The sequence below is a fragment of the Rhinopithecus bieti genome, unplaced genomic scaffold, assembly GCF_001698545.2.
Source record: "Rhinopithecus bieti isolate Rb0 unplaced genomic scaffold, ASM169854v2 scaffold_13247, whole genome shotgun sequence".
Taxonomy (NCBI): Eukaryota; Metazoa; Chordata; class Mammalia; order Primates; family Cercopithecidae; genus Rhinopithecus; species Rhinopithecus bieti.
In genome coordinates, this window is record NW_016807505.1 from 1,190,942 (window position 1) to 1,218,596 (window position 27,655).

The following is a 27,655-nucleotide window of genomic DNA, read 5'->3' on the forward strand; positions in this document are numbered from 1 at the left end:
CCGTTCCTCGGCCTCCCAAGGTGCTGGGGATTACAGGGCTTGGAGGCCCCCGGGCCGGCCTTCCTTTTTTTCTTTTTTGAGACAGAAGGGTCTCCATTCCTTGTTCCCACGCAGGGCTGGAGGTGGCAGTTGGCGTGCAATCTCAGCTCCAACTGCAAAGCTCCCCCCCACTCCCAGGTCATGCCATTCTCCCCCTGCCCTTCAGCCCCCCTCCCCGATAGCTGGGACTACAAGGCCCCGCACCCACGCCGCTATTTTTGGTATTTTAGTAGAGACGGGGTTCTTTCACCGTGGGTTACGCCGGGATGGTTTCGATCTTCCTGAACCTCATGATCCCACCCACTCGGCCTCCCAAAGTTGCTGGGAATTACAGGCGTGGAGGGCCACCGCTGCCTGGCTATTTTTTAATATTTTAGTAGAGACAAGATCTCACTATTTTGGCCAGGCTGATCTTGAACTCCTCACCTCGAGTGATCCTCCTGCCTTAGCCTACCAAAGCACTGGGATTACAGGTGTGGGCCCCCAGCCTGCAAGTATTCCACTTTTTCTTCTTCTCAGTTGCTATGCTATTCCTGCTCCACTTTTCCCAGCTATATATCTTCATCTCTCTCTTTCTAACCCTTCCTCTTTGCTAATTCTCTTCTCTTTCCAACTTCCTTTCCACGGGCTGTCTGAACCCACCATCCTACAGGTCCAGTTTGGCAAGAGAAACACACCCGACAACAGAGTGGCAACACCGGCTGCAAAGCGAGGAGCATTTAAGGCTCACGCTGCAGGCTGAGCACCGAAGCCAGGCAATCACGTGCGTCGATGTCATCGAACTCCTGTCTACCCGGAGGAACATCAAGACCGGTCAGGCCCAGCAGCTTCTGGAGGGTGTCTTCCAGGCAGCGTGGCCAGAGCTGAGCAGCCTCCCTGTTCCCTCAGGCAGCTTTGCCCTACCTCTACCAAGCACACACACAGCGCCAACCATGTGCCAGGAGCCGTCCTGAGTCTTTTGCAGCTATTGGCTCATGGGCGCCAGTGCCCACAGCAACCCTAGGAAGTGGGCATTATTGTTACTCTCGGTTCACAGGAGATGAGGGCAGAAGTCACTTGCAAGAGCCTCGCATCCAGCAAGACCGTCTATGCATGTGCTGTCCCTCTCCCAGGCCTGCAAGTCCCTGGAAGGCAAGAGCCGGTATTTACCTTCAGGTCCACACACCACCTGCCATGGGGCTCTCTTTTCTTAAAAAATTATTATATACATATATGGTACAAAACACTATATTTTGATATATATATATATAACATGGTGAAATACATAGAGAAATCATCACTACAGTCAAGCAAATTCACATATCCATCATCTCACACAGTTACCTCATTTGTTTTGGTGAAAGCACCCAAAATCTACTCTTAGCCAATTTCCAGTATATAATACAAGAGTAACCACCGTATTAGCTTCAGTCCTCATGTTGTGCATTAGATCTTGAGACTTATTTTTCCTACCTGCCCCTTCAACAGGGTTCGCAACAGCATTATTCAAAACAACCAGGATATGGAAGCCACCTAAGCCACTGAGGAATGAATGGATAAAGAAAATTGTATATACACACAATTAAACACCATGCAGCCTTTAAAAAGAAGGAAATCCTGCCATTTGCAATGACCTGGATGAACCTGAAGGACTTGAAGTGAAATAAGCCAGACACAGAGATGCCGCATGATCTCACTCTAACAAACAATCTCAAATGCCTGGACAGAGTAGAAAGGAGGCTCCCGGGGCAGGGAGAGGGAGAAATGCAGAGATGGTGGTCACAGGGCAGGAAGTTTCGAGGCTGCAGGACACATAAGCCTAGGGCTTTCCATGTAGTAGATGTTGATGCTGACTGGTCCTGCTGACCTGAAGATCAAAGCTGAAAGCGTCTTTCAGCCCTCAGAGGATTTCCCATCTAACACGAACAAGCGCCACTGGGTAATGGACCAGAAGGCAAGCACGTCCACAAACAGCAAACTGCCCGAAAGGCACCTTCCTGCTTTGTGCTGGCTGGCAGGGTCCTGGGAAACCGCTCGAGGGCATGGGGAAGGCTCTGGGCTAACAGACGGGGAAACTGTTCAGGAGCACGCAGCAGGCTCTGGTGGAAGGGGAGCCAGGCAGTGGGGAGGACGGATGGGGAGGGCTGACCCGGCGACAGTGCTCTTGGAAGGAAGGTATGCTGGAGCCTCTCACTGCCCCTTGGCAGTGTGGAGGATGGACGAGGGACAGCTGAACTGCCAGGGCTCCGGGCCATGGAGCTGGTTTGCATAGATTAATGTACAAGGTTCATTGTTTTACGAAAAACTAGTACATCCCGGGATTTTTAACTTGAATACATTTCATTAAAAATGAAACAGCATCCAATGTGGAGAGCAATGCTGATGACAGGTAGGAGCAGTCCATACCCTGTCTGGACAGCACTTGTTGGCCCGATTTAAACATAACAGAAATTGTGATGCTTTGATTTTTCTATGTGAAGCCAACACACTCAAAGAAGTGCTTATTACAGCCGGGAGTGATGGCTCATGTTTGTAATCCCAGCGCTTTGGGAGGCCGAGGCAGGTGGATCACAAGGTCAGGAGATCGAGACCACCCTGGTTTAACACGGTGAAACCCCGTCTCTACTAAAAATACCAAAAAAATTAGCCGGGCGTGGTGGCAGGCACCTGTAGTCCCAGCTGCTGGGGAGGCTGAGGCAGGAGAATGGCAGGAACTTGGGAGGCGGAGCTTGCAGTGACCCAAGATCGTGCCACTGTACTCCAGCCTGGGTGACAGAGTGAAACTCCATTGAAAAGAAAGAAAGAAAGAAAGAAAGAAAGAGAGAGAGAGAGAGAGAGAGAGAGAGAGAGAGAGAGGGAGGGAGGGAGCGGGGGGACAGACAGACGTGCTTATTACTCAGAAATAAGAACCTAGGAGGCCTAACACACTTTGGAATATACCGCCCATGTCACCCAGGACTTGCCTGCACCTGGCACACTAGGTGTCTGCCCAACCCTTAGATTCCTTCAGGGAGACAGGAGTGAAAGCTCTGGGGCTGTCCAATCCAAGTGCCTTGCCTATGCCCAGCAACGTTACAGTGACACCTTCACATTCCCAGCAAAGCCACCCTTGGCAACCTCCCTAACCACACTGTTAGTATGAAAGTCCAGAGGCCTCAGGGCTTGGCTGGGAGCTGAGGTGTCGCCCTTAATCTCCATCCTAGAATCACATTTCAGTAATCCAGCAACTGAGTGTTATTACTCAAGTGCAGATCAAGTTTTGATTTTCTGCATCTTTAAACTCACTCTGCAACAGAGTCCCTTGGGGCTTTTCAAGAGAAGCAGCCCTTTGAGAGTTGTGGCACTTGATGATGACATCGCATGTGGCACTTCCTTAGCACTTATGTCCCCTGAGAAAATGGGGAAAGGACGGGCTGTACTCCAGGGTACTGCTGCAATGTTAGAAGCAGCCTTTCTTTATGGTGAGCGAGCGGTGTGTTTGCAGAAGCATTTCCTATTGAGAGCTTCCTTGTCTTCCCATATGACTGCAAGACACCTGCCCCGAGTTCACTGTAAACTTGTCTGGAGGAGCGATGCGCCTAACCGCAAGCTGGTTCATTCAGGAAGATCCCATCGCCGTGTAGTATTTATTTCTCTATGGCGTCCATTTCTCATAAATGTGTTACAAAGGCATGTTTACCTAGGGGACAGCAATGACTTATCAGCGGGCTTGTATCCAATACCCATTCTGTCTAGACGATACTGGCTACACCTTAGCTCCAGTCTAAACTCCAGTGTCACAGGCCAAGGGCTGTGATATTCCCAGGATCAAGGCAGGGATAATAAGTAACTCCAGCGTGTGTGCGTCAGCACATCCCTTCCAACTCTAATTATCCAAATTGTAAATAAGTACAAGAAGAAGTACATTAAAATAAAGTACTTTTGGTATTTCCGGGAGTTAATGTAACTCATCATCGAGAGCATTTTATGTACCCTTTGTAACTAGAGAGCCAAGCCTCCTTAGAGGACAGGTCTGGGGAAAAAAGCAACATCCTCCCACTCGCCCCCAAGTTACTCATAAATCTTAACGCGTATCCCCACACCCGTGAGAGATGCCATTGACCAAGATCTTCTTCTCTGCTGGAAAGAGGGTAAATCCACACTAGCCCTCCTTAGCAAGGCGGCAGGCTCGTCTTCTCTCCTGCTCTGCAGAGCATGCTGGGTCCTGAAAGCCTCACATTCCCACCGCCGGGCACTCTGTTGGCAGGAGCCCCACCTGGGCAACGTGTGCACTGGGCACACCGAATTTCGGTGTCTTCTTCTTATACTGACTCATTACCATTAATAACTCAATGGTCATATTTTAAGTTTTTTATTTTGGAATAATTATAGATTCATAGGAAGTTGTAAAGAAATGTACAGGGAGGTCCCACGCACCCTTCATCCAGCCTCCCCTAAGGCTACCATGCCCCAAAACCAGAGGACAAAATCAAAACTGGGAAATTGACATAATTTAATAATTGAATAAGCCAACAGAGCTTATTCAGATTTCTCTAGCTTTAAGTGCATTCGTGTGCATGTGTGTGCGCGCGTGTGCATCTGTGCAATTTCTCAACCAACCACAACCAAAACAGTACCCACACACAATCAAGATGGTACCAAGGGGACAAGGCCCCTCATGCTACCTCTTGGGGGCCACGCCCACCCCTCCTGCATCCCTAACCCCTGGCAAACACTAAGTTGTCCCCTATCCCCCTAAGTATGTTATTTCACAAATGTTCTATAAATGGGATCATGCAGTATATATCCTTTTGAAATTCGGTTTTCTTAACTTTTATTTTAGGTTTGGGGGTTTGTTACATAGCTAACAAACCCATGTACACGTGAAGGTTTGTTCCATAGGTAAACTCACGTTATAGGGGCTTGTCGTACAGATTATTTCATCACCCAGGTATTAAGCCTAGTACCCAACAGTTATCTTTTCTGCTCCTCTTTCTCCTCTCACCCTGTACCCTCAGGTAGACTCCAGCGTCCGCTGTTCCCTTCTTTCTGTTCCTAATTCTTACCATTTAGCTCCCAAGTTTTTTCCATTCACCAAAATCTCCTTGAAGCCCATGCAAGTCGCTGTGTTTATCAACAGTCTGTTCCTTTTTACTACTGACTAGTATTCCACCGTATGGATGGATCACAGTTTCTTTAACTACTCATCTTTTGAGGAACGTCTAGGTTGTTTCCAGTGTTGGGTTATTATATATATATATATTTCTAAAAAGCTGCGATGAACATTTTTGCAAAGGTTCTCTGTGAAAATGAGTTCTCATTTATCTGGGGCAAATGCTCAGGAGTGCAACTGGTGGATCATATGACCATTCTGTTTTTAGTTTTGTGAAGGGACTATTTTCCAGAGTGGGTATGTTTTACATTCCCACAGCAATGTAGAAGAGATCCTGTTTCTCACACCCTCAGCAGCGTTTGGTGATATCACTTTTTTGTTTGTGCCATTCTGATAGATGTGCAGTGGTATCTCTGAGTGGCTTCAATTTGCACTTCCCTGTTTTGTAAAGATGTTGAACATCTTTTCATGTGCTTACTTGCCATCTGTGTACCTTCTTCAGTGAATGTCTCATGTCTTGCCCATTTCAAAACGGGATTCGTTGTTTTGTTAATGTTCAATTTTGAGAGTTCTTTACATATTCTAGACATTAGTGTTGTGTCGGGGATGTGATCTGCAAATATTCTAAGTCTGGAATTTGTCTATTCTCGTTCATTTGGTCTTTCCCAAAGCAAAGGATCATGCTTTTGGTGTCAAGTCTATGAACCCTTTGTCTAGTCTTAGATCCCAAACATGTTCTATGCTTTCTTTTAGAAGTTTTATCATGTTACATTTAAATCTATACTCTTTACCAAGTTAATTTTTATATGAGGTTTGTGAGGTTCAGGTTTTGTTTTTCTAATGGATGTCGAATTGCTCCCGCACCATTTATTGGAAAACTAAACTTCCTCCATTGAACTGATTGTCCAAAACTAATTGGGCCTATCTGTTGGGACTTATTTCTGGATTCTTCACTCTGGTTCATTACATATGTGCCCTCCCTTTGCTGATCCCACACTATCGTAAATTCTGCAGCTCCACAGTAAGCTTTAATATTGGGAAAAGTGAGTGCTTCCACTTTATTATTCTTTTTGAGAAAACTTCTGGATATTTTTGGACCTGTGTTTTTCCACGTAGAATAAGCTTGTCTATGTCTACAAAAAACGTTGCTGAGGTTTTGATAGGAGTTATGTTAAATCTATAGATAATTATAGAGAAAACCAACTCACTTTTATGTTCACACAACGACATCAGGCTGCCCACTGGTGGCTTGGGTGTGGAGCAGGCCTTGGGCTCCCAATAGGTCTCACTGAGCTTCCCCTTTGGCCTGACAGAGCCTTTTGGTTTTGCTTTATTCTGTTTTCTCTATACCTGTTGGCGGTTCTGCTTACAGGCCTTCCTGTGCCCAGGCTGGAAGGATACGGGAGATAAAACAGAAGTCCAGGGACTCACGGTGTTGATACCCCTCATGTTCTGAAGCCCCAGTCAGTCTGCCTGCTTTTAGTTTTCAGTGTCCTTTTACTGTTGCCTGTCGAATTATTTACTTGTAATCACCGGGAGGAGCAGGGAAAAATAAATCTACACCATCTTGTTCTAAAACCAGAAGCCCCTGTTTTTAAATTTTTCTACCATGTTTCAGTGCACTGCCTAGAAAATATAACACTGGTTTTCTATTTCCTTGTATTTTAGGGGATATTTCTATAGGAACCAAATGATTTTCATACTAGGATGAATAGAATGAATATGTCAAGAGTCTTTTAGGTCTCAGTCATACATATTATCTCTGATTGTATAGATAGGTAAACGTCTTTGACTCCATAATCAAGCAGACTTTTTTTTTTTAAGACAGAATCTCACTCTGTCTGTCACTCACCTAGGCTGAAGTGCAGTGGCGCAATCATAGCTCACTGCAACCTTGAACTCCTGGGCTCAAGCAGTCTTCCCACCTCAGCCTCCGAAGCCGCTGGGACTACAGACGCACATCACCACACCTGGCTATTTTATATATATATATATATTTTATAGAAACGGGATCTCACTATGTTGCCCAAGCTGGTCTCAAACTTCTGGCCTCAAGCAATCCTCCTATCTCAGACCCCCAAAGTGCTAGGATGACAGGCACAAGCCATGGTGCCTGGCCACGCAGGCTTACTTAAATATCAAAATGATCACCCTCCATTATCCAGAATTTCAAAACCTATTGTTCTGAATGGCTGCCAGGAGGTGCCAACAGTTGGCATGACATTAAGCTAAACTCATGTCCGGTGCAGTTACTCCATGTGCCTCCTCCCCGGCACCAGACGGTTGCCATGAACCCTGGGAGCAGCAGGCCCACCCTCCACCCCCCACCCCCACCGTCCCGGGGTGTGACCTCGGCATTCCACCTATCCCCACCCAAACCCACATCAGGGTGTGCAGAGGCTTCTGGGAGCACAGCTCCACAGATGTCAAAGTCCAGAGATGGAAGGAAACTCCTCAGTGCAAGTGAAGAGAGACAGATGTGATTTAAACAGGGAGTGGGGAGCATCATAAATTCTCCAGGAATCTGGCTGAACTGTGCCTCTATATAGACAGGATGATAGATTTTCCCAAACCAGAGCCCAGACTTGGTGCAGAAAAGAGTTACTCCTCTCTGTGTAGGAATTCATCATTTGCATCCTACACCACAGCAAAAGCAGCACACAGGCTCAGAGCCCTTAGACATCTACGAGTGAATACAGCTTCTTCCAACATCCCTCCCAGACTCCATCTACTCAGAGTTTGTCCAGGCATCCAGAGTAGAAAAGGTCCGTTGGGGATATTTGAGGAGAACTGGTCCCCAGTATACAGACAGACTTTTGGCTGCCACAGGGAAACTCCCATCTGAGCTATCTGGGAAAATCACACCACGCCCACAGCTCCTGCCACAGACCCCACTAACTCTAGGAGCTATTTTTGGATGCGCTTTCCAGTTAACACAAGAAACTAAGTTCAAGAACATGGACCAGGCACTGGAAAGGCTGGAGTCTCCCTTTTAGCTGATTTCCTGCTTTCCATGGTCTCGCAGAGCTGTTTTAGAGTGCTTGTCTGAAATGACACTATTACCCACTACCAAAACTGAGACAGCGCCCATCACACTGGATGCTTGTGTTCAAGATAAATTGAATAGAGATATCACCTGATTTTACCATCACCCCAAGAACATGAAGGCATCAAAATTTCAGAAACAAATGATACAAGGCCACAAAGCACACAGGTATTAAAACATACCTCTGTCATACACTTTGCTCACGTATCTGTTATTTACGAGAGGTATGTGCCACAACATTGCAATTTGAACATTTTCATAAAGACGGGAGGAGAATCTGCCATTCAGTAGAAGGGACCCTGAGGGAACAGGTCATGCGTTTCTCTCCACCGCATGTCTTTGCCAGCTGGAGCCTCTACGAAAGGGAGGACTCATAAACTGCAACCTCAGGTTAAATTACAAGGCAAGTAAAAGGGAATTTTATGGGTCTTCCTAAACTGAGGAAGTTTAACAGATATTTTTCTATTTTATCACCGTGTTCCTAGTCTATTTGATTTTATGAGGTCATATTTTAAAATAAAGGGATATTAATTGCCCAGGTAATCCAAAGTAAATCAAATAATTGAAATTGTTTTCTTTCAAAAAAGTTCTCTATTTTCCTGTGAGCTTTTAAAATGTAGGGAGAACAAGCACTTACTCAGGGTGCAGCCCCCCAATCTGATCCTCCTGCCCGCCCCATGCACCCCGAGTGGCAGAGGAAGAAGAGGGCTCCTGCCCCTCCTGCCTGGACCACTCCAAGAGGCTGCGGTGGGCGAGCAGTGGGGAGGGCAGACCTGGCCGTGCACCAGCTGCCAAACAGCCAGGCCTTGCGGACCCTGTGGCTTGCCGTCTGGGGACACGCTTAGCCTCCATCTGCAAAATGAGACAAGGGGGCTGGCAGCCTGCACCACAACCTGGGAGGCACATGAGGTGGCTTCAGCTTGTCTTAAATGACAGATTTCAGGCATGGCGTTCTCCCTGTGCCTCCCATCCCCAGTCACTTTATGCCTCCGATTTTACTCAAGGGGCACCGGCCTGAACAAGGCCCATAGCAAAGGGATGAATGAAAAGGTTTTCCATAAACTCCTACCAAACACCAGGAGAAAGTGGTTCTCCACAAACCCCTACCAAATACCGGGAGGAAGTGTGACGAGGTGGACACTCACCAAGCAAGACCTCGCCTCTCACAGAGCCCCTGCGGCTGGTGCCTCTCCGGAACTGCAGGGGGCGCTGGCAGGCAGCTTCTCACTGCTGACTGCCAGGAATCTGGGCAGTCACAAGGGACACAGACTGAATGTATTAAAGAAAGGTGGCAGTGACATATTCAACAAAAGGCCAGGAAGACCAAGTGAAGCCTTCAGAATCAGGAAATCAGCATGGACCGTTCGTGTGTGTGTGTGTGTGTGTGTGTGTGTGTGTGTCAGAGGCCACCTGGGTGATGGCTGAGGCTGACTGTGACGAGGCCCGGCCACCTCCACCAACATACACACTGAGCCTCCCCGGAACTGTTTTGCATACTGTGCCTCGAGCTCACAGTCATGTCCCTGTCACCAGAGAGCAGGACCTTACAAGGAGCGTCAAGGTTGAGAGAAAGTGTGAGATAACATCTAGGCAACAAGACCACAGACAGGGCACCTGACCCCGCCCATGCTGACAGCAACTCTCCTGGGCTCCCTAGGCAGAGGGCTGCAGGGAGGGCAGTAAACACCCGGCCAGGGCCCGACACCTCTCCACTGGCAGCAGCAGCACTGTGAGTTAAGGGGCCACCTCTGTAGAGGTCCTGAGAGCAGCACAAATGCGACTGTGGGAGGGTCCTCAGGGTGCATGCTGCCCTAGGTACCACCCCAACGAAGCTGTCCGGGAATCCATGCAGAATGTCTCCATGGACGAAAAGGGCAAGATATTCAAACAGACACCGGTACCCCCATGTTCACAGCAACACTGGTCACAGTAGCCAAAAGTGGAAGCGCCCAAGGGTCCATTAACAGATGAATGGATATACAAGATGTGGTGATGGATTCATGCAATGGAATGGGGTCCGTCTCAAAAAGGAGGCTCTGGCACACGCTACGACACAGACGAGCCTTGAGGACAGGATGCTGAGTGAAATAAGCCGTCACTAAAGGACAAGCACTGCATGATTCCGCTCACACGAGACACCCAGGGCAGTCCACTTCCTAGAGGCGGAATGCAGAACGACTGTTGCCAGGGGCTGGGCGTGGGGGAAGGGAGAGTTAGTGTTTCACAGGCACAAAGTTTCCGTTTGGGAGGATGAAAAGTGTTGGAGAGGGTGGCGGTGATGGTCACCACAAGGTGAAGGTATTGAATTCCACTGAACTGCACACTTAAAAGGGTTAAGTGGCTAATTGTATGTTATCTATATTTCACCACAGTAAAACAATTTTTTAAAAGCTCAAGCCTGTAATCCCAGCACTTTGGGAGGCCGAGGCGGGCGGATCACAAGGTCAGGAGATCGAAACCATCCTGGCTAACACGGTGAAACCCCGTCTCTACTAAAAAATACAAAAAAAAAAACTAGCCGGGCGAGGTGGCGGCGCTTGTAGTCCCAGCTACTCGGGAGGCTGAGGCAGGAGAATGGCGTGAACCCGGGAGGCGGAGCTTGCAGTGAGCTGAGATCTGGCCAGTGCACTCCAGCTTGGGTGACAGAGCGAGACTCTGTCTCAAAAAAAAAAAAAAAAAAAGTAAAGCACAAGAAAGAACCTGCTTAAGGTTGTAAGGCTGGGCGTGCCAGTGGAGCACAGCTCGGCAGCTCAGTGTGACAGTGGCAAGCCCCGGGTTAGCATATGGTCCACTTCCAGGAAGTGGAGGAGTCAGGACACCCCACACCTCATGCCTCAACCTTCAGAACTGACATCCGTAGCACAGAAGGGCCCATCCCTGGGTATGCAAGCAGACCAAGTGGCCCCAGGCTGCTGGGTGTTCTTTAAGACTCCCTAAATATCCCTGGATAAAAGAGACAGCATGACAATCAGCTAGCCTGACATGTGACTGACACGTGCCTGACACGTGCAGGGTTCCTTCAGTGATCTCAAATGACATCACAACATAAAGCTCTTGGAAGATGCTCTGGGCTCATACACACACACACACACACACACCATCACAGGGGCGCAGAAAAATACGACCACCTTTGTTTGTAATTGTGGTTTATTTTCTTTTTATTTATATTTTGTATGTTTCAATAAATGTAAGATATTTATGCATTACATGCCTATAATTTATAAATAAATACACACCCACCCACATTGGGTGCATATGCCCACTTTTTACTGGTAGAGGTGTGAGATCAAAAACATTTGAAGACTGCGGCTGTAATGAACCAGCTACACTAAAAGGATCAATAACATACATTTTCTAAAAGCATCCGTACAGCATCTTTGTCAGCTATCCTTGTTAAATTCTGGGTATTGGCTTCTATCAGGATAACTACCTGGTGTTAGGCACTTTCTCAAAAGCCAGAAATATTTAAACAACTTGATCTCATCCACACACATGTCAAAGATCAAATGGACACAGGAGGCTCTGACTGAGCAGCACGCGCAGGCACTCGGCCAGTGGCCCTGAGTAACGTCCCCTGGGACCCAGAGCCCCAGGGCCACCTGTTCTGCTCCCAAGCTCTGCCCCTTTTGGACTGAAACCTCCCACTCGGGGCTCCCATTCCCTCACAGGAACAACGAAGAATTTACAAGCACCTCACTGAACTAGCTAGGAATGGTACCATGTAAGTTCACACACATTCTGGCAAGTACATGGTGCTGGAGAAACATGTGAAGTTTTATCACTAAGTATTCGAACAACAATCTTTAAAAAGCACCTTTTTTCCACCATATCATGATCTTTGGAGGTCATAGGGTCTTCATGATCCCACTAAGCAATTTGGAGCTATTCCATATATTCCTAGCTAATTGAAACAGCTACAGGCTTTTTTTTTTTTTTTTTTTTTTTTGAGACAGAGTCTCACTCCGTCACCTGGGCTGGAGTGGAGTAGTGCAATCATAACCACATCTCACAGCACTCTCGACCTTCTGTGCTCAGGCAATCTCAGCCCCCCAAGCAGCTGGGACTACAGGCATGCACCACCATGCCCAGCTAATTTCTCATATTTTTTTTGTAGGGATGAAGTTTCGCCATGCTGTCCAGGCTGGTCTCCAACTCCTGAGCTCAAGCGATCCACCCACCTTGGCCTCCCAAAGTGCTAGGATTACAGATGTGAGCCACCACACCTGGCCTACAGCCATTTTTTAACTGAAATGATCTTAATCAATATTAACACACAAAAAGCTGTAGTTAAGAAGGTGGTTTCCGCCAGGCATGGCAGAGAGAGCCTGTATTCCCAGCTACTTGGGAGGCTGAGGCAGGACTGTGTGAGGGCCAGAAGTTCAAGACCAGCCTGGCAACATAGCAAGACCTGGCCTCTAAAAAGTTTTTTTTTTAATCATCTGTAAAATGAGGATGCAAAACAAACAAACAAAAAACATGGTATCAGTTAGACTCTGCTGTGAACACATGTATTAGCTTCCCGCTGCTGCAACAAATTATGACAACTCGGTGGCTTGAAGTAACACAAATTTGGGGACTTTTATTTTATTTATTTCATTTTATAGAGATAGGGTCTTGCCCAGGCTGCAGTGCAGTAGCACAATCACAGCTCAGTGCAGCCTCAGTCTCCTGGTCTCAAGTGATCCTCCTGCCTCAGCCTCCTGAGGAGCTGGGGCTATAGGCTTGTGCCACTGCACCAGCTAAACAAATTTGTCATTTCACAATTCTGGAGGTCAATCTGACATGGGTCTTACTGGGTCAAAACAATGGTTTCAGCAGGGCTGTGGGAGAGAATGTTTCCTTCATTTTCCAGCTCCTAGAGGCTGCCCACACTCCTTGACTCTAGGTCCTCCACTTTCAAAGCCGACAATGGCAAATTAAGTAGTATTCATATTGGATCTCTCTGCCCGCTCTTCTTCCACTTTTACAGACTTGTGATTACACTGGGCCCACGATTCACTCCAGAATAATCTCCCCATCTTTTTCCAAGAGAAAGGGGAATTAGAAATGGCTGCAGTTAAGGTAGCTAAGCACCATCAGCTGATTAGTGAACTTAACTGCAGCCAACTTGCATTCCCCTTTCTCATGGAACCTAACCCAGGGCAGTAGCTCCAGGGGTGTTTTACAATTTAAGTTCTATTATTATTCAAACACTGTGGGGCTGACAGGTCAGGAGAGGACTGCCATTGAAAAGAGGATTTGTCACTCAGAGTCCTCCGGAGAAGGAGCTCGCCACACCTACTGCTGTGGGAGGGGAACGTAGAGGAGACCAGGCTCCTAGGAGGCAAAGACTGGGGTGAGAGGAGGGAGAGTCTTTTCTGTGCCTTCCATGGGAAAGAACAGGAGAAAGCGGGTAAGCAGGCGTAGAATCCATTAGTTTGAATAACCTCTCGGTGGACCCTGGGACAGAGGGCTGTCCCCAGCTGCCGGGTGGCTGGACCTGGGGTGATGAGAGCAGGTGCACAGTGGATGAAACATGGAGGGGGCCGAGGGTGTGGACGTTGGATTGGGTGGCTTGCACACGGAAGGCAAGCTGCAACAATGCTGTTTGCTATCTCTAGGAATTATCTAGCCCTGGGAGGGCCTGTCCCTCAGGAGGCAGCAAGGCTCCAGATGTCAAAGCACCAGACAACAGAAAATAAAAAGACATCCTTAGTATAGGACTGAATAAGCAGGAACTGACTTAAGATGTCACTGCTTGCAGTAGTTGGGAACAGAGCCAAGAATTACAGACACCACCCTCCCTCCTTCTATGAGTTCTCCAAGTCCCAAGGGTGCATTATGAAGAAATTCCCATTAAGTCTGGCCAGACGCTTTACAGAGAAATTAACACAGGATAGGAAACTGAAAGGAGAAATAGAGAAAAAGACCAGAAACGGAGGAATTTAACCGTGATCAAGGAGGAGCGAGGTGCAGCTGCAGGACTGAGCTCAACTCTGGCTCTCACCTCCATGTGAGAGAGAACCTGAGGGTCTCTGTCAGCGTGGCCTCCTGGCCCCCAAACATGCTCCCCGTGGATGTGAAAGACCACAGGCAGCAACCAGACTTCTACGGAATGAATCAAACTTTCCATCCTGCTTAAAAGCAATGATTTTCTTTCCAAAAAAAAAAAAAAAAAGAAATGTGTACATGGAAAATATTACAATGCAAGTCACAATGAGAGTTAAATGCCAGGAAAAGACACATCTGATTTGACTAAAGCGTGTCCTGGCAAAATGAATAAATAAAATAATGACAGTGATAACGATGGCACTATGAAATGTCATTACCTGGGTTTCTACCAATTAATTATGAAGGACAAGGCATACATAACTAAATATAATTAAATCATGCAGGTCGATAAGATTACCCTTTTTGAGAAAATAATTACATGCCACGTATAGTTTGAAACTGTTCAGTGAAGGTGAACAATTGTAGCCCATTATGTATATGAGACATTCTGGAAAACATCGCTTTGAGTTATGTTCAAAAATGGTTGGTTTGTTCAGAGAGAGACAGAGTCAGCCGGGGGCACCCAGCAGGAACAGGGGCCTCCCCAGCTCGCGCTCGCCCTGCCTCGTCTTTCCTCTCACAATGCTCTCGGTTTTCTGAGTCAACCATGCTCCTGGGCCACGGTGCAGCACTGGAGATGACCGAGACACACGGCGTGCATGCGTTTTGTAACTGAGACAAAACTGATTTCCAACTTGGCAAAAAGCAGCAGGAGAGGCCCCGGCTGTGTGTGCTACCGCCTCAGCCGAGCCCTGGAGGGAAAGGCCCAGAAAAAGGGATGTGGCCACACCCTGGGGGCCAGCCTAGAGGCGAGGCGACTCCCCTGGCGCCATCCTACGCGGCGGCCAGTTTTGGAGAACTGGAACTGTAGGGCGCCCGGCTGCAGCGGACCCAGCGCTGCTCCTCCCCCCTCCCTGCCTCCCCCGCCAGCCCGGGTGACTCACTCCGCGGCCCGGGCAGGGCGAGACCACGCCCACCGCCCCCCAGGACCGGCCGCGCTCACCTCTCCGCCTGCACAGAGCACCTAAGGACTCCAGGGTCACATCTGAACAAAGGATGGAACTTGGAACCTCCATTTACCTTTCCTGCCCCTGACTTTTTAAACTGTTATTAGAAGTATACAAAAACAAAAGGCTGGACACCATAGTAGTGAAATGTTTTAAACTCTGCAAATGACTCAGTTCAAATGTGCGGTGACAGCTTGGGTTTCCTGCCATTTCGTTAACCCCTCGTGTACTGGATTCTTTTAGAAGCAGTAGTTTCCATGCCAAACATCACTTCTTGGGGGAAGCAAAGCAGACAGAGGCTGGGGAGGGATGAGTAGGGATCTCTCGGGGACTCCGCAGAACTTGGGGAGGAAGCCTTGTCAAACCTGGCCTGGCCCACGCTGAGGTCCGTTCGCACCCCAGGACCTTTCTAGAAAAGTCCTAGATGCCTATACAAGAGGCAAATCTGATGCTGAAACAGAAATAAGGCAGATCCCTGAGCAGATCTAAAGTTCCCTGCTATGCAAAAGCTCACGGGCCTCCAAAGCACCCACTAAGCTCCTTTCTGAGAAGACCTGCATGGAGGCGTCTGTTCCAAGGTTCTCCTTTCCTGCCACAGGCTGAGTTTCCTTTTGAAAACCAATACTCACTTTAGGTTTTTTGTTTTTTGTTTTTTTAATTGTTATAACTGTTGATAAGCAAAAATGAATCAAATACATCATTAAATGAGCCAATGAATTTAACTCATTTTATGTTTTCAAAACAAACCTTCCTCCAAAAAGATTATCAAATCCAATTTCATTTACAATATACACCACATTATCATTTAAACAAAGAATGCTTTAATTTTCCCATTTCCCCAGAGTGCTACTTCTAGTGAGGTACATTTCCCAGAAGACATTTGAGCCAACAGAGGGTATCTCTGGATCCTTGGTGGTCCTTAAAATTCTCAATGGGGGTCGGATCTATTCCCAATATTTCAAAATTCTTTCCAAAAGCTGTCCATTTACTCATGGTACAAGTATACAGCTAAATGACACCTAAAGTTCTCTAGGCTTGGAGGTACAACTCAGTGTCTTAGCAATGTGGACAGGCCAGGTGTGGTCCCAGTATTTTAGGAGGCTTGAGGTGGGAGGATTGCTTGAGGCCAGGAGTTCGAGACCAGCCTGGGCGATATTCCAAGACCTCATCTTTAAAAATAAAACTATTTTAGAAATTCAAAAAACTGAGGAAGTTTATTCTGATCAAAAGATCTTAATAGTAATAATGATAGCAGTAGTAACAGTAATAATAATGAGTTGCAACTAACCTTTTCAAATTCTTACCTGCCTGCCTGGCATTGCATTATTTCACGTATTCCTCACAGCACACCAGAGGCTGCTATCCTCTCTTCCCCTCCCTCTAATTAAATGCCATTCTCCCTCCTGTTGAATGCCACCCTCCTTCCAATTTAATGTTATCCTCTCTCCAATTTGATGCCACCCTCCCTCCAATTTAATGCCATCCTCTCTCTATCCTCCCTCCTGTTAAATGCCATCCTCCCTCCTATTGAATGCCATCCTCCCTCCTGTTAAATGCCATCCTTCCTCCAAAGTAATGTTATCCTCTCTCCTATTAAATGCCATCCTCCCTCCAATTTAAATGAGAACACTGGGATGAAGAGAAATGCATTCTGCCTAGCATCTAACTGCTGGCAAGGGTCTGACCTCATTGAGGGTGTTGGGGCTCAGGAACCAATACCCCAAAATATGGCACTTTGACGTGCTGAACGGAAGAATCCTAAGCGGCTCTCTAACCACCCCCCAAGCCCACCTCTCAATCCTCTGTCTCACCCAAAGCCCAAGATGAACTGAAGTTCCCTTCTCTCCCTAAAATCCAGACACTCCAAAGAGGAAAACAAGTTTTTATTAACTGAATTCATATTGTGGGAGGAAAAACTGAAGTCTGTCAACACAGCTGGACAGGCTTTTGTCACAAACCACTGTGTGCTCTGCAGGCCTGAAAGACTGTGGCCCAGACTCTGCTGTGTTTGTTAAACACAGTGAATTCCCCTAAAAGCCATTTAGTGCCCCCCTAAAATCATCCCCACTTCCCATCTCCCTTTCCCCTAAGAAAGAGGGTATATAAGCCTCCATACTCCACTGAGATTGGGCAATCATTCTCCTACAATTCTTCTGTGCTATGCATGTTAATAAATGTGCATGCCTTTTCTCTTATTAATCTGACTTTTGTCAATTGATTTCCAGCAAACATTCAGAGGACAAAGGAAAAGTTTTCCTTCAGGCCCTACAAGGGCGTTTTCATTGTCTCTAACTTAAAATGAGGATAAAAATTCTTAATTGCCTAATAAAAATAGTTTGGTAGGCAAAGTATTCCAAAATACAGTATCCCCAGTGGAAAAATAACCACAAGGTATGTGCAGGGTAATTCGTTCAAACTGCACTCCGGGAAAATGCAAAACAAGTAAACATAGAAAGTCAAGCTAAGAGTCTTCTAAAAAAACAGAAATCAAAATAGCTCTTCATATTTCCTGTAAGTTCTGTCACTGTGCTAAATATGGCAAGGTGAGTTTTATACAAAGGTGCACAGTGGGCTCCCCTGCTGCAGGAGTTCAACAAGAAGCTGGAGCACCACGTTGTGACCAGCAGGAGTCTAACAGTCACCCTTGCCCCTTCTCAACCTTCCCAAAACGTGGGGAAGCCCTGTCTTTAAAAGGTTCTTCCAAACATGCTTCTCAGTGAAGGCCTGACTGGCCTTTGGGAAAGGCAGGTGGGGGCATCACATATCAACCAGCAACCCCGGCTGTGAGTACCAGTGCCAGGGACACTGCCAGTCACTGTGATTGTTAAATGTCTGCCAACACATCAGAAAGGAAGTACTCCCCCTAGATGAGACCCCTGACCCCTACCTTGCAGGAAGGATGGAACCTGAGAATTGACAATCATCACGATGAATGACCATTAAATGAGGACCATGCAGGCCGTGGTATAGCACCTGGGAACAGACAGGTGGGGCTTCAAAGGCCACTGAAAGGTACAGAAGAACTGCATTAAAATAGTAAGACCTGGTGGAATCCAAAAGAATCAGCTAAAACAAAACAAAACAACCAAAAACAAGACGACTTGTGGTTCCAGTGAGCTATGATTGCACCAGTGCACTCCGGCCTGGGCAACAGAGTGAGACTCCGTCTAAGAAAAAAAAAAAAAGATTCGGGAGACAACTTGATTGGTTCCTACTGACCAAAGAAATCAATTACAATAATAACTACAATGAACCAAAACCAACAAATTATATTTAAATCCACAAATTCATAATAATATAATTTTTTAGAAAAGTTATATAGCCCGCAGGAGAAGTGGTTGATTCTAGAGTTGGGGCAGCCAAAATAGATGAGCCCAGAACATCCCATGTAGTCAGAGAGTAAGGGAGAGTCAAGAAAGAAGAAAGGCTGGGGCCTGTGAAGGACAGGAGAGCCAGCCTGAAAGAGCTTCCAAAGGCCACAGCTGGAACAGTGTGAGCAAAAGGATCAATTACATTCATATCCACTGATCATCCCCAGAATAAAACAAATTTCCATTCGACTACAATGACATCAGTCATAGAGTATACTAATCAATGAGAAAGAAAAGCAGCTATTCTAAGAATTCTAGTTAATAATAGAGAAGGAATGGGGGGAAAGAAAATCGCTTTTAGACCACATCACAATAATTACTACAGACTTCATGGAAATAGAAAGGATTACAAGCGCATGCTGCATACCATCAGCAACTCTACAACAGCAAATTGTGTTAACTCAATGAAATGGACAACTTCCTAGAAAGATACAACTATCACAACCGACTTGAGAAGAAAGTAAATCTCAGCAGACTCATAACAAGTAAATGGGCTGCAATAGTAATTTTTTTTTTTTTTTTTTTTTTTTTTTTTTTTTTTTTTTTTGAGACGGAGTCTCGGGTTCACGCCATTCTCCCGCCTCAGCCTCCGGAGTAGCTGGGACTACAGGCGCCCGCCACCTCGCCCAGCTAGTTTTTTGTATTTTAGTAGAGACGGGGTTTCACCGTGTTAGCCAGGATGGTCTCAATCTCCTGACCTCGTGATCCGCCCGTCTCGGCCTCCCAAAGTGCTGGGATTACAGGCTTGAGCCACCGTGCCCGGCCTGCAATAGTAATTTTTAAAACTCCCCACAAAGAAAAGCCCAGGCTCAGACTGAACCTATTTTCAATGTTGAATTATTCCAAGCATTTAATGAAGAATTAATACCAAATCTTCACAAAATCTTCCAAAAAAGAAAATAGGCCAGGCGTGGTGGCTCATGCCTGTAATCCCAGCACTTTGGGAGGCTGAGGAGGATGGAACACCTGAAGTCAGGAGTTCGAGGCCAGCCTGATCAACATGGTGAAACCTGGTCTCTACTAGAAAAATACAAAAATTAGCCAGGCGTTGTGATGTGTGCCTGTAATACCAGCTACTTGGAGGCTGAGGCAGGAGAATCGCTTGAACCTGGGAGGCGGAGGTTGCAGTGAGCTGAGCTCACCCCATTGCACTCCAGCCTGGGCAACAAGAGTGAAACTCCGTCTCAAAGAAAAAAGAAAATAGTGGAAACACTCCCCAACTCATTCTATGAGACCAATGCAGTACTTTTCTGATATCAAAACCAGACAAAGACACACACACCACCCCCAATCCCAAATATCACATATGAATTCAAACGCAAAATTCTCCAACACATTCTAGTCAATGGAATCCAGCAAAATATAACAACAGATTGTACACACCATGACCACGTAAGTTTTATCCCAGGAATGCAAGATTGGTTTAACATTTGAAAATCAATCAGTGAGTATATGTCATATTAATTGAACTACCACGATCATTGCAACAGACATAGGAAAAGCCTTTGGCAAAATCCAAAATCCTTTCATGATACAAAAACACTCAATAAAGTAGAAACAAAAAGTAAATTCCTCAACCTGATAAAGAGCATATATAAAATCCCACAGCTTGAAATCTCGATATTGGTTAAAACACACACACACACACACACACACACACACACACACACACACACACAGAGCTAGCATCATACTCAATGGCAAAAGAGAATGCTTTCCCCCTAAGATCAGTAACAAGAGGAGGATATCCATTTTTGCCATTCCTATTCAACATTATACTGGAGCTTCTAGGCAGGGCGATCAGGCAAGAAACAGAAATGTAAGATATCAGGTTAAAAGGGAATATGTAAAACTATCTCTGATTACTGTTGAATGGTTCTATATAAAAAAGGCTAAGGAAGCCACCAAACAATTATTAGATATAATAAGTGAGTTAGCCAGGTGACAGGACACAAGACCAACATGTAAACATACTGACCAAAACTTACAAATGCATTAATGGAAAACCATTTAGATCTAAATAAAGAATGTGACTTAGTGAATAGTTTTGTACTCATGTTATTTTCTTGGTTTTTGAAAATTATAGTGCAGTTAAATGTTCAAATTAAAAGAAGGTGGGTAAGGGGTATGCATCTGTACTATTTTTGTAACTTTTCTGTTAAGTCTAAAACGATTTCAAAGTAGAAAGTTTAAGAATTTTAGAAAGCTAATTGGTTACTGATATGGTCTGGCTCTCTGTCCCCACCCAAATCTCACCTTGAATTGTAATAATCCCCATGTGTCAAGGGCAGGACCAGGTGGAGGTAACTGAATCATGGGGTCGGTTTTCTCCATGTTGTTCTCGTGATAATGAGTGAATCTCACGAGATCTGATGGTTTTATAAGTGTCTGGCATTTCCCCTGCTGGCACTCATTCTGTCTCCTGCCACCCTGTGAAAAGGTGCCTTCCGCCATGACTGTAAGTTTCCTGAGGCCTCCCCATCCATGCAGAACTGTGAGGCAATTAAACGTGTTTACTTTAGAAATTACCCAGTCTTGGATATTTCTTCATAGCAACCTGAGAATGGACTAAAATACAGTTAGCGTTAGAAGATGTTAGTGATCCAATATCAAGCACTTATTTCTCTTTTACTATATAGGCTGGACCACTGCAAAACCAGGTAGTAGATGAGGGGAAGTGTCTCTTTATAAAAGTATTTCCTATCACAAATTAGGACACCACCATTTTACAACCTCTAATAAATCAATGGATATAGGCAATGATCATCAATGGCTGTCAACATCACAAAAAGACAAGCGAGCACACGTGTCTCCTAACGGAAGTGCAGAACACCACCTACGAATGCGGAGATCAAAACAACAACAACAACAACAACAACAATTCAAACCTGAGCCTGATGAAACGCTGAGGCAGTGTGCAGACCCGCCTACCAACTCACAGGAATTACAGTAGAAAAGAACATGTTACCTGAAACCACACAGAAGTCATCAGCAGTATTCAGGCCCTGGAAAACCCCACAGGACAAATAACCCAATTTCTTCAAAATAAATTGCAAGGGAAAAAAAGAAAGAGAATATAGAGTTTTCTGGGGGAAAAGTCTATAGATTAAAAGAGACTTAAAAGATTTATCAGCCACTTGCTGAGTAGGCCTTATTTATAGCTAATTCAAACATACACATCGAAATGTACACATCCCATTTATGGGACAAGTGGAGATCTGAACACAGACTGGGTATCTAACAATATGAGGAAAGTAGCCCAGCACACTGGCTCAGGCTTGTCATCCCAGCCCTTTGGGATGGAAGACAGCTGGAGCTCGGGAGTTGGAGACCAGCCTGGGCAACATAGTGAGACCTTATCTCTATGAAATTTTTAAGAAAAATTAGCCAGGTGTGGTGGTGTGCACCTGTGGTCCCAAGTACTCAGGAGGCTGAGGCAAGAGGATCAGTTGAGGCCAAGAGATGGAAGCTGCAGTGAGCCGTGATCACGCCACTGCACTCCAGCCTAGGCAACAGAGCAAGACTCTGTCTTAAAAATAATAATTTTTTAAGGTATGATCATGGTATTTACAGTTTAGTTTTAAGAAGAGTCATGCTTTTCTAAAGACAAATACCAATGCATTTACAGGCAAAACGTCATGATGCCTGGAATTTGCATCAGAATGAGAGAGGAGGAGGGAGTAGGTGGGAATACAGATAAAATAATATTAGCCATGAGTTGCTAATTGTTGAAACTGGATGATGGTACATGGCGGTTTGCTACATGTGCACATTTCTATGTATGTGAAATTTTCTAGAATAATTATTTTAATGAGGCCTGTTGTTTTTGGGGTGGGAATAGCAAGTAAGGTAATAACGGTGAACACGGGATCAGAGCAAGGTAGATGTGGGCTCAAATCACGGTACTGCCATCCCCTAAGAGCGTGACCTTATGCAAGCTATTGAACCTTGAAGCCTCAGTTTCCTCATCTGTGGAATGGGGATGTGGAAATGATATGATCGTTGGGAGGATAAAATGGAATTGTGCATATACAACATTTGGCTCATATTAACAAGTAGAAAAAGAACTGCCTGATGAACAAGCCTGCCTTTGGATGACAACCAAGGTTTTAGGAAAAGAAACGTTCTTTTTCCACTGCAACTTGACCTCATGAGCCCAGTAATATATGACATGTAACGGGTACCAAAAATTATTTCCAACAAACATGTGAATGGCAATGTTGAAATAATATTCTGCAAGCGTCCAGTGCTCTAACCTACCTACAGGAACGTCAACCCTGCTTAGGAAGAACTGGCATGGTCTCTGCACGTTCCTAACTCCTGGGTCTTGTCCTGCTGTCTCTGCTTTTGCAAACCATTTACTCAAATGACAGAGATGCTGTGCTTCCCAGGGGAAAGATGTGTTCAATGCTGGCCTCTTGTTGCATTAAGAGGGAGGGATGGAGGGAATACGCCCTGAAAGAGCCAAGGACGCTGCAGAGGAAGACACGAGGCTCACCTGGAAGGGAAGGGAAAGAGGCAAGAAGGAGGAGTGGGAGAGGGGAGACAAGAGAAACAAAAGCCCTGGCAGAAAAGAAAACAAAAGGTGGACTTTGTTCAGTGAGAATCTCACCATCTCATCTGCTCAGCTTTTCCGAAACAGCAAAGCATGAAGGGCAGGGGACACAGGTTGGATAAATAACCCTGGTGGACTGGGAAAATGCAGTGAAAATCAAAGTGAGGGGAAGAGACCCAGAGTAGGGCAATTCCAAAATAAGCAGAGAACACCTCCTGACTACCTGGTTCCCAAAAGATGACGGAAAGACACTGAGACACCGCCCTCAGACCCAAGCACAGAGCCCAGCAGATTCAGGGAAAAGTGGCCTCTGGTTATTTCCTGCGGAAACACTGCCGGTTACATCATCCTGGAGACAGACACTGAAAAGTATCAATAAGATTATATTCAAGTCATCACAATGTACATATAAGCAAAAGGGAGAAAATTGAAAAAAAAAAAAAGATAACAATAGCCCAGGCAGGCTTTGGGGGAGAGAGGAGGTCACTGGCCCAGGTCCTCCTCCAGCAGCACCCTTGCCAGGCACACTCCATTTCTGGGAGCAGAGCGCCAGGTCTGCTTATTTAAGGTTCTCCCCCAACCACTGCTGTGGAAGAGGTGGATGAGAGCGCTTTCTGCAAGGCACACAGTCTTCCTCTGATAGGAGATCTCTGCTTCCTGCCTGCAGAACGGCCCACCACTCTCCCAGCCTGGGCTGAGTCCCTGTGCCCTTCTCCTTCCCCTCTCCTCCTCCAGCCTGGCCCAGCAGGAGCCCTGAGGTTGCTCTGCTGCCCCCTCAGCCCTCAGCCCCCAGGGATATGCACCCTGTTCCAGCTGCACACTCAGTGTTGGACACCGATGTCAGCTCATGGGATGTCCGAGCCCCACACGAAAGCCAGAGGCCACATCACCCTAGACTCTCACCAGGGCTCACTGAGTGGCAGGGTCTCAAGCGCAGGGAGCCCCTTTCTTCCCACCGGGGGCTGTGGGAAGATGGCTTCTCTGAACTGCCTTAGCCAACACCGAGGTCCATATGACCAGAGGGGCTTCCCACACCCTCCTCATCCCACTGGACCACAGCCTGGTGATGCTGGGTGGGTGGGCCCTTCCCCTCCACAGGCACCACAGGCAGGACCTAATCCCCCAGAATCACCCAGCGCTCCTCCAACCTGCTGAGTGTGGCTCAAGAGGGTTTTCCTAAATAGCGTGTGAGATTAGGAGAAAACGGGTTCAGAAGGAGGAAACAGAGGACTACTTCTCAAGCACCCTGGCCTGGGAAGCTACATTTCTAACAGGCTCCATAGGGGGTTCTCACAGAAAGGGGCCCAAGGATGGTGTCACTGAAAACAGCACATAAATAATAACATAAATGATGACACACTACGGGCTGCACATCCACATACAAGGGAATGTCCAGGAAGTCACTTCTGGGACAGTGGCAGTAGGTAAGACTTCTAGCTAAAGTCTGCTCATACTCTCCGTGAACAATGCGTTGCATGCTTGGACCGACACTCCTATAACAGCAGCTAGAGCAGCAACACTTGGAGGAGGCGCCACACAAAACAGACCTAGACAGTTCACAGTCCTGCTTCTGATCTTCTCTGCAGTCAACCAAAGGCACTGCACAGACCTTGGCCTGACACAGAAGTCATTTCCTTGGTTCCTCTGTGCTGTCTGGGTGCCAGGTTCCGACAGCCAGGGCTTCATGTCAATGCTTCACCCCAGTGTACCCTAGAACCTGTTCTCTATCTCTGTGCCATGACCCTGTCAAACCCCCGCCCCCGATCTCTCACTGCAGCACTGGGCCTCTGCCCCACCTTGCTTGGCAACATTTTCCTGGCCTCACACCACCGTCCTCGACTCCTCTCCTGCGCTGGGAGGCCTCACCTGACATGGAGCCTGCATCCCAGGGCTGGGAGCCCCATCCAGGACTTCACCTGGTAGACGTGCCCTACAGTGCCATCTGTCCCTACAGTAAACTCTGGGCGAAACCAGCCTCCTCCTCCTTCTATTCCCAGGGCCTGGCACCACCTCTTACAGCCTTTCTGGGACTGGAAGAATTTGACCTGCCTTCCCAGGGAACAATAAACAGAAATGGGGCATTGGGCCCACTGTCCTCAAGGCAGCTGGGAAGTGAATGAAAAATGCTGACAGTTCCTTCACTAGGGAAAAGACAGAGTCTGAGGGAGAGTTCAGATGCCTGGAGTCAAGCGCAGAGTGGAAGGGGAGGGGCATACATGGGTATAGTAAGTGGGAGCTGAAGTTTCAAAGTCCCACGAAGCCTTACAAGGTCACAGAGACAAGAGAATAGCGTTTAGACCCCAGCCTCAGTTTCCTCATCTGCAAGATGGGTGTGATAGTTACTGTAAGGATCAAGTGACATAATGGGTTCAAAACACTTTGCCAACCGAAAATAAACTCTATTTCTCCTGAGGCATAAGTATTTCTAAAAAGGAGGCTACAGGAGTACAGGCTCAGTAATAACAGGAAGTGGTATCTGTGCAAAGGCTTAAAACTGTTGAACCCCAACAGGGCTATGTGGTGGAGGCCTTGTGCGGGGGACACTGAGGGCATTTGTGTAAGGGGTGCCACTCTTGTCCTTGCTCAGGCTTCTGGTGAACAGGTGCCAGGAAATCCCACAGCCCGGTCCAATGACAGTGACGCTTGCTGACTGGCCAAAGGGCAAGGTTTGGGAGCAGCAGAGAGGTGTTTCTGAAAGTGTGAGCCATCATATCAGAGTCACCTGCACACTAATCTAATACATTCCTGGGCTCAATCCCAGGCCTGCTGAGTGAGACACTTTGGAAAACTGTTATTTTAACAAGCGCCTCCAGTGACTGTTAGAAAAGTTTCACACGAGCACAGAAATATTCGAAAAGCTGTGCAGTCGGGAAGACCTGGGTCAAATTTGAGTACCCCGACCTTGCTGCTGGGTGACACTGGGCAGGTTTACTTAACTTCTCTGAACCCGTTTACTCTGTTGACATAAATATGGAGCATAAGCACTGCAGTGTTGCTGGGAGGGAGAAAGGTACTCAGCTACAGAGGCAGCTTCCATGGCTTCATCCAAGCCATGAATGTCTGTGTCTAAGGCACTCATGAATGCCTGCCTGTAAGAGGCAAGAACCACTGTGACCCTCCTCTTTTAGGGGAACAATATGCCACTAAGAGGGCATAGGGCTTCCTAGAGTCTCCCCATGCATGATGGAAGCCAGATACCGCTAATGTTCTATTCAGAAGCCCATCTCAGTCCCTGTACCGGGGTCAAGCAAGGTGAGGCAGGAGGTAACGATGGGCTGAGCTTTGGAGGAAGGCTAAGACGACCCACCTTTCTCAGGGACAGGGCCTTGAGGTGGTCCAGGCTGCTGGACACAGCTCCAAGATGGATCTACCAAGGGGCTCTCTTGGGGTGGAGAGCATAAAGGATGAAAAGGCTGCAGGCCTCCGGACAGGCCCGCCTGAGACTCTAAAACTCAGGGAGGGAAGAGCAGGAGAGGTGCATTGCAGGGTCACCCCGGTACTGCCTGTAGCAGGGCTCACAAAGCCCCCACAGCCTCTTTCCCGGAGGAAGCAAGTGAAGATGAAGAAAATTAGGCAGGCAGCTATCGGGCGGTGCCTGGCTGGCGGCTCACGGCTCACAGTGGAGGATGGACACTGCTGTTATTTTCCCTGCCCTGGTACCTGAGCTGTGCCAGGCACATCAGGATTTGGCGGCAGTTTCACTTTGCTGCTGTCCCGAGCCTTGCTGTTCTCAGACTGAGCTCTACTGTCCTGTGCCGGCTGCTCTGAGACCACTGTTCCTGGCCGAGGACTGAGGCACGGACTTCAGGCCAGGGGGCCAGGCTGGCTTTCCCTGTCTTTCGCTTCAGATGGGGGCGGCTGTGGATGAGGATGCCCAGCGGCCGTCGGTTTCTAGCCCTGGGATCATTCTGGCTCCGACACGGAGTGACAGGGGATCCCCACGCGCCCCGCATCCAGGGCGCCCCTTTAGCCGCGGCCGGGGCGCAGAGGGGGCTTGGCGGCGCTGTGGCTTCGGTCGGCACCGGGTCCCGCGCAGCCGGGCCCTCCACCCTGAGGGGAGCTGCCCTCCAAGCACCCAGCCCCTGCCAATCACCGCGCCCAACACCAAGTTCCCGGGGCGCCCTGCCTCGGGCCACCCAGCGCTCGCCCGCCCGCCCGCCCGCCCGACTCACCTGCTGAAGACCAGGCAGCCCAGGTGGTTGATCTTGTGGTCGGAGCGGTGGCGGCTGTAGTCCTCCCACAGGTCCCTGAAGGCCGTGATGGCCAGGATGAAGAGCACCGGCGCCAGCGCCAGGCCGGGCTGGAAGGCGTTCACCGCCGGCACGAAGTTGAGCAGCGCGATGAAGACAAAGTACACGTTGGCCGGGCGGTGGAACTGCTCGAACAGGTTCTTGGGCAGGAAGGACAGCAGCGTGTACTTGGTGGTCTTGAGCCGGTTGTCCGCCAGGTGCTGGGCGCACCCGCGCCGCCGCCGCCGCTCGCCCTTGGCCGCGCCAGCCGCAGGGTCCTCGGCGCCCGGGGGCGGCAGCAGGTTGG

The 27,655-nt window shown here is 47.6% G+C and overlaps 1 protein-coding gene across 1 annotated transcript in view; it reads right to left on the reverse strand.

Annotated features, from left to right (window-relative positions):
- ATP10A (ATPase phospholipid transporting 10A (putative)) overlaps nt 1-27,653 on the reverse strand; it is a gene marked incomplete at its 5' end in the record, with an annotated part of 185,711 nt that extends 158,058 nt beyond the window's left edge. The window contains one exon of the mRNA XM_017882354.1: nt 27,292-27,653. Within this exon, the coding sequence (XP_017737843.1) occupies nt 27,292-27,653 (362 nt within the window). The remainder of the gene's footprint in view (nt 1-27,291) is intronic.
- Between the last annotated feature and the right edge of the window lie 2 nt (nt 27,654-27,655).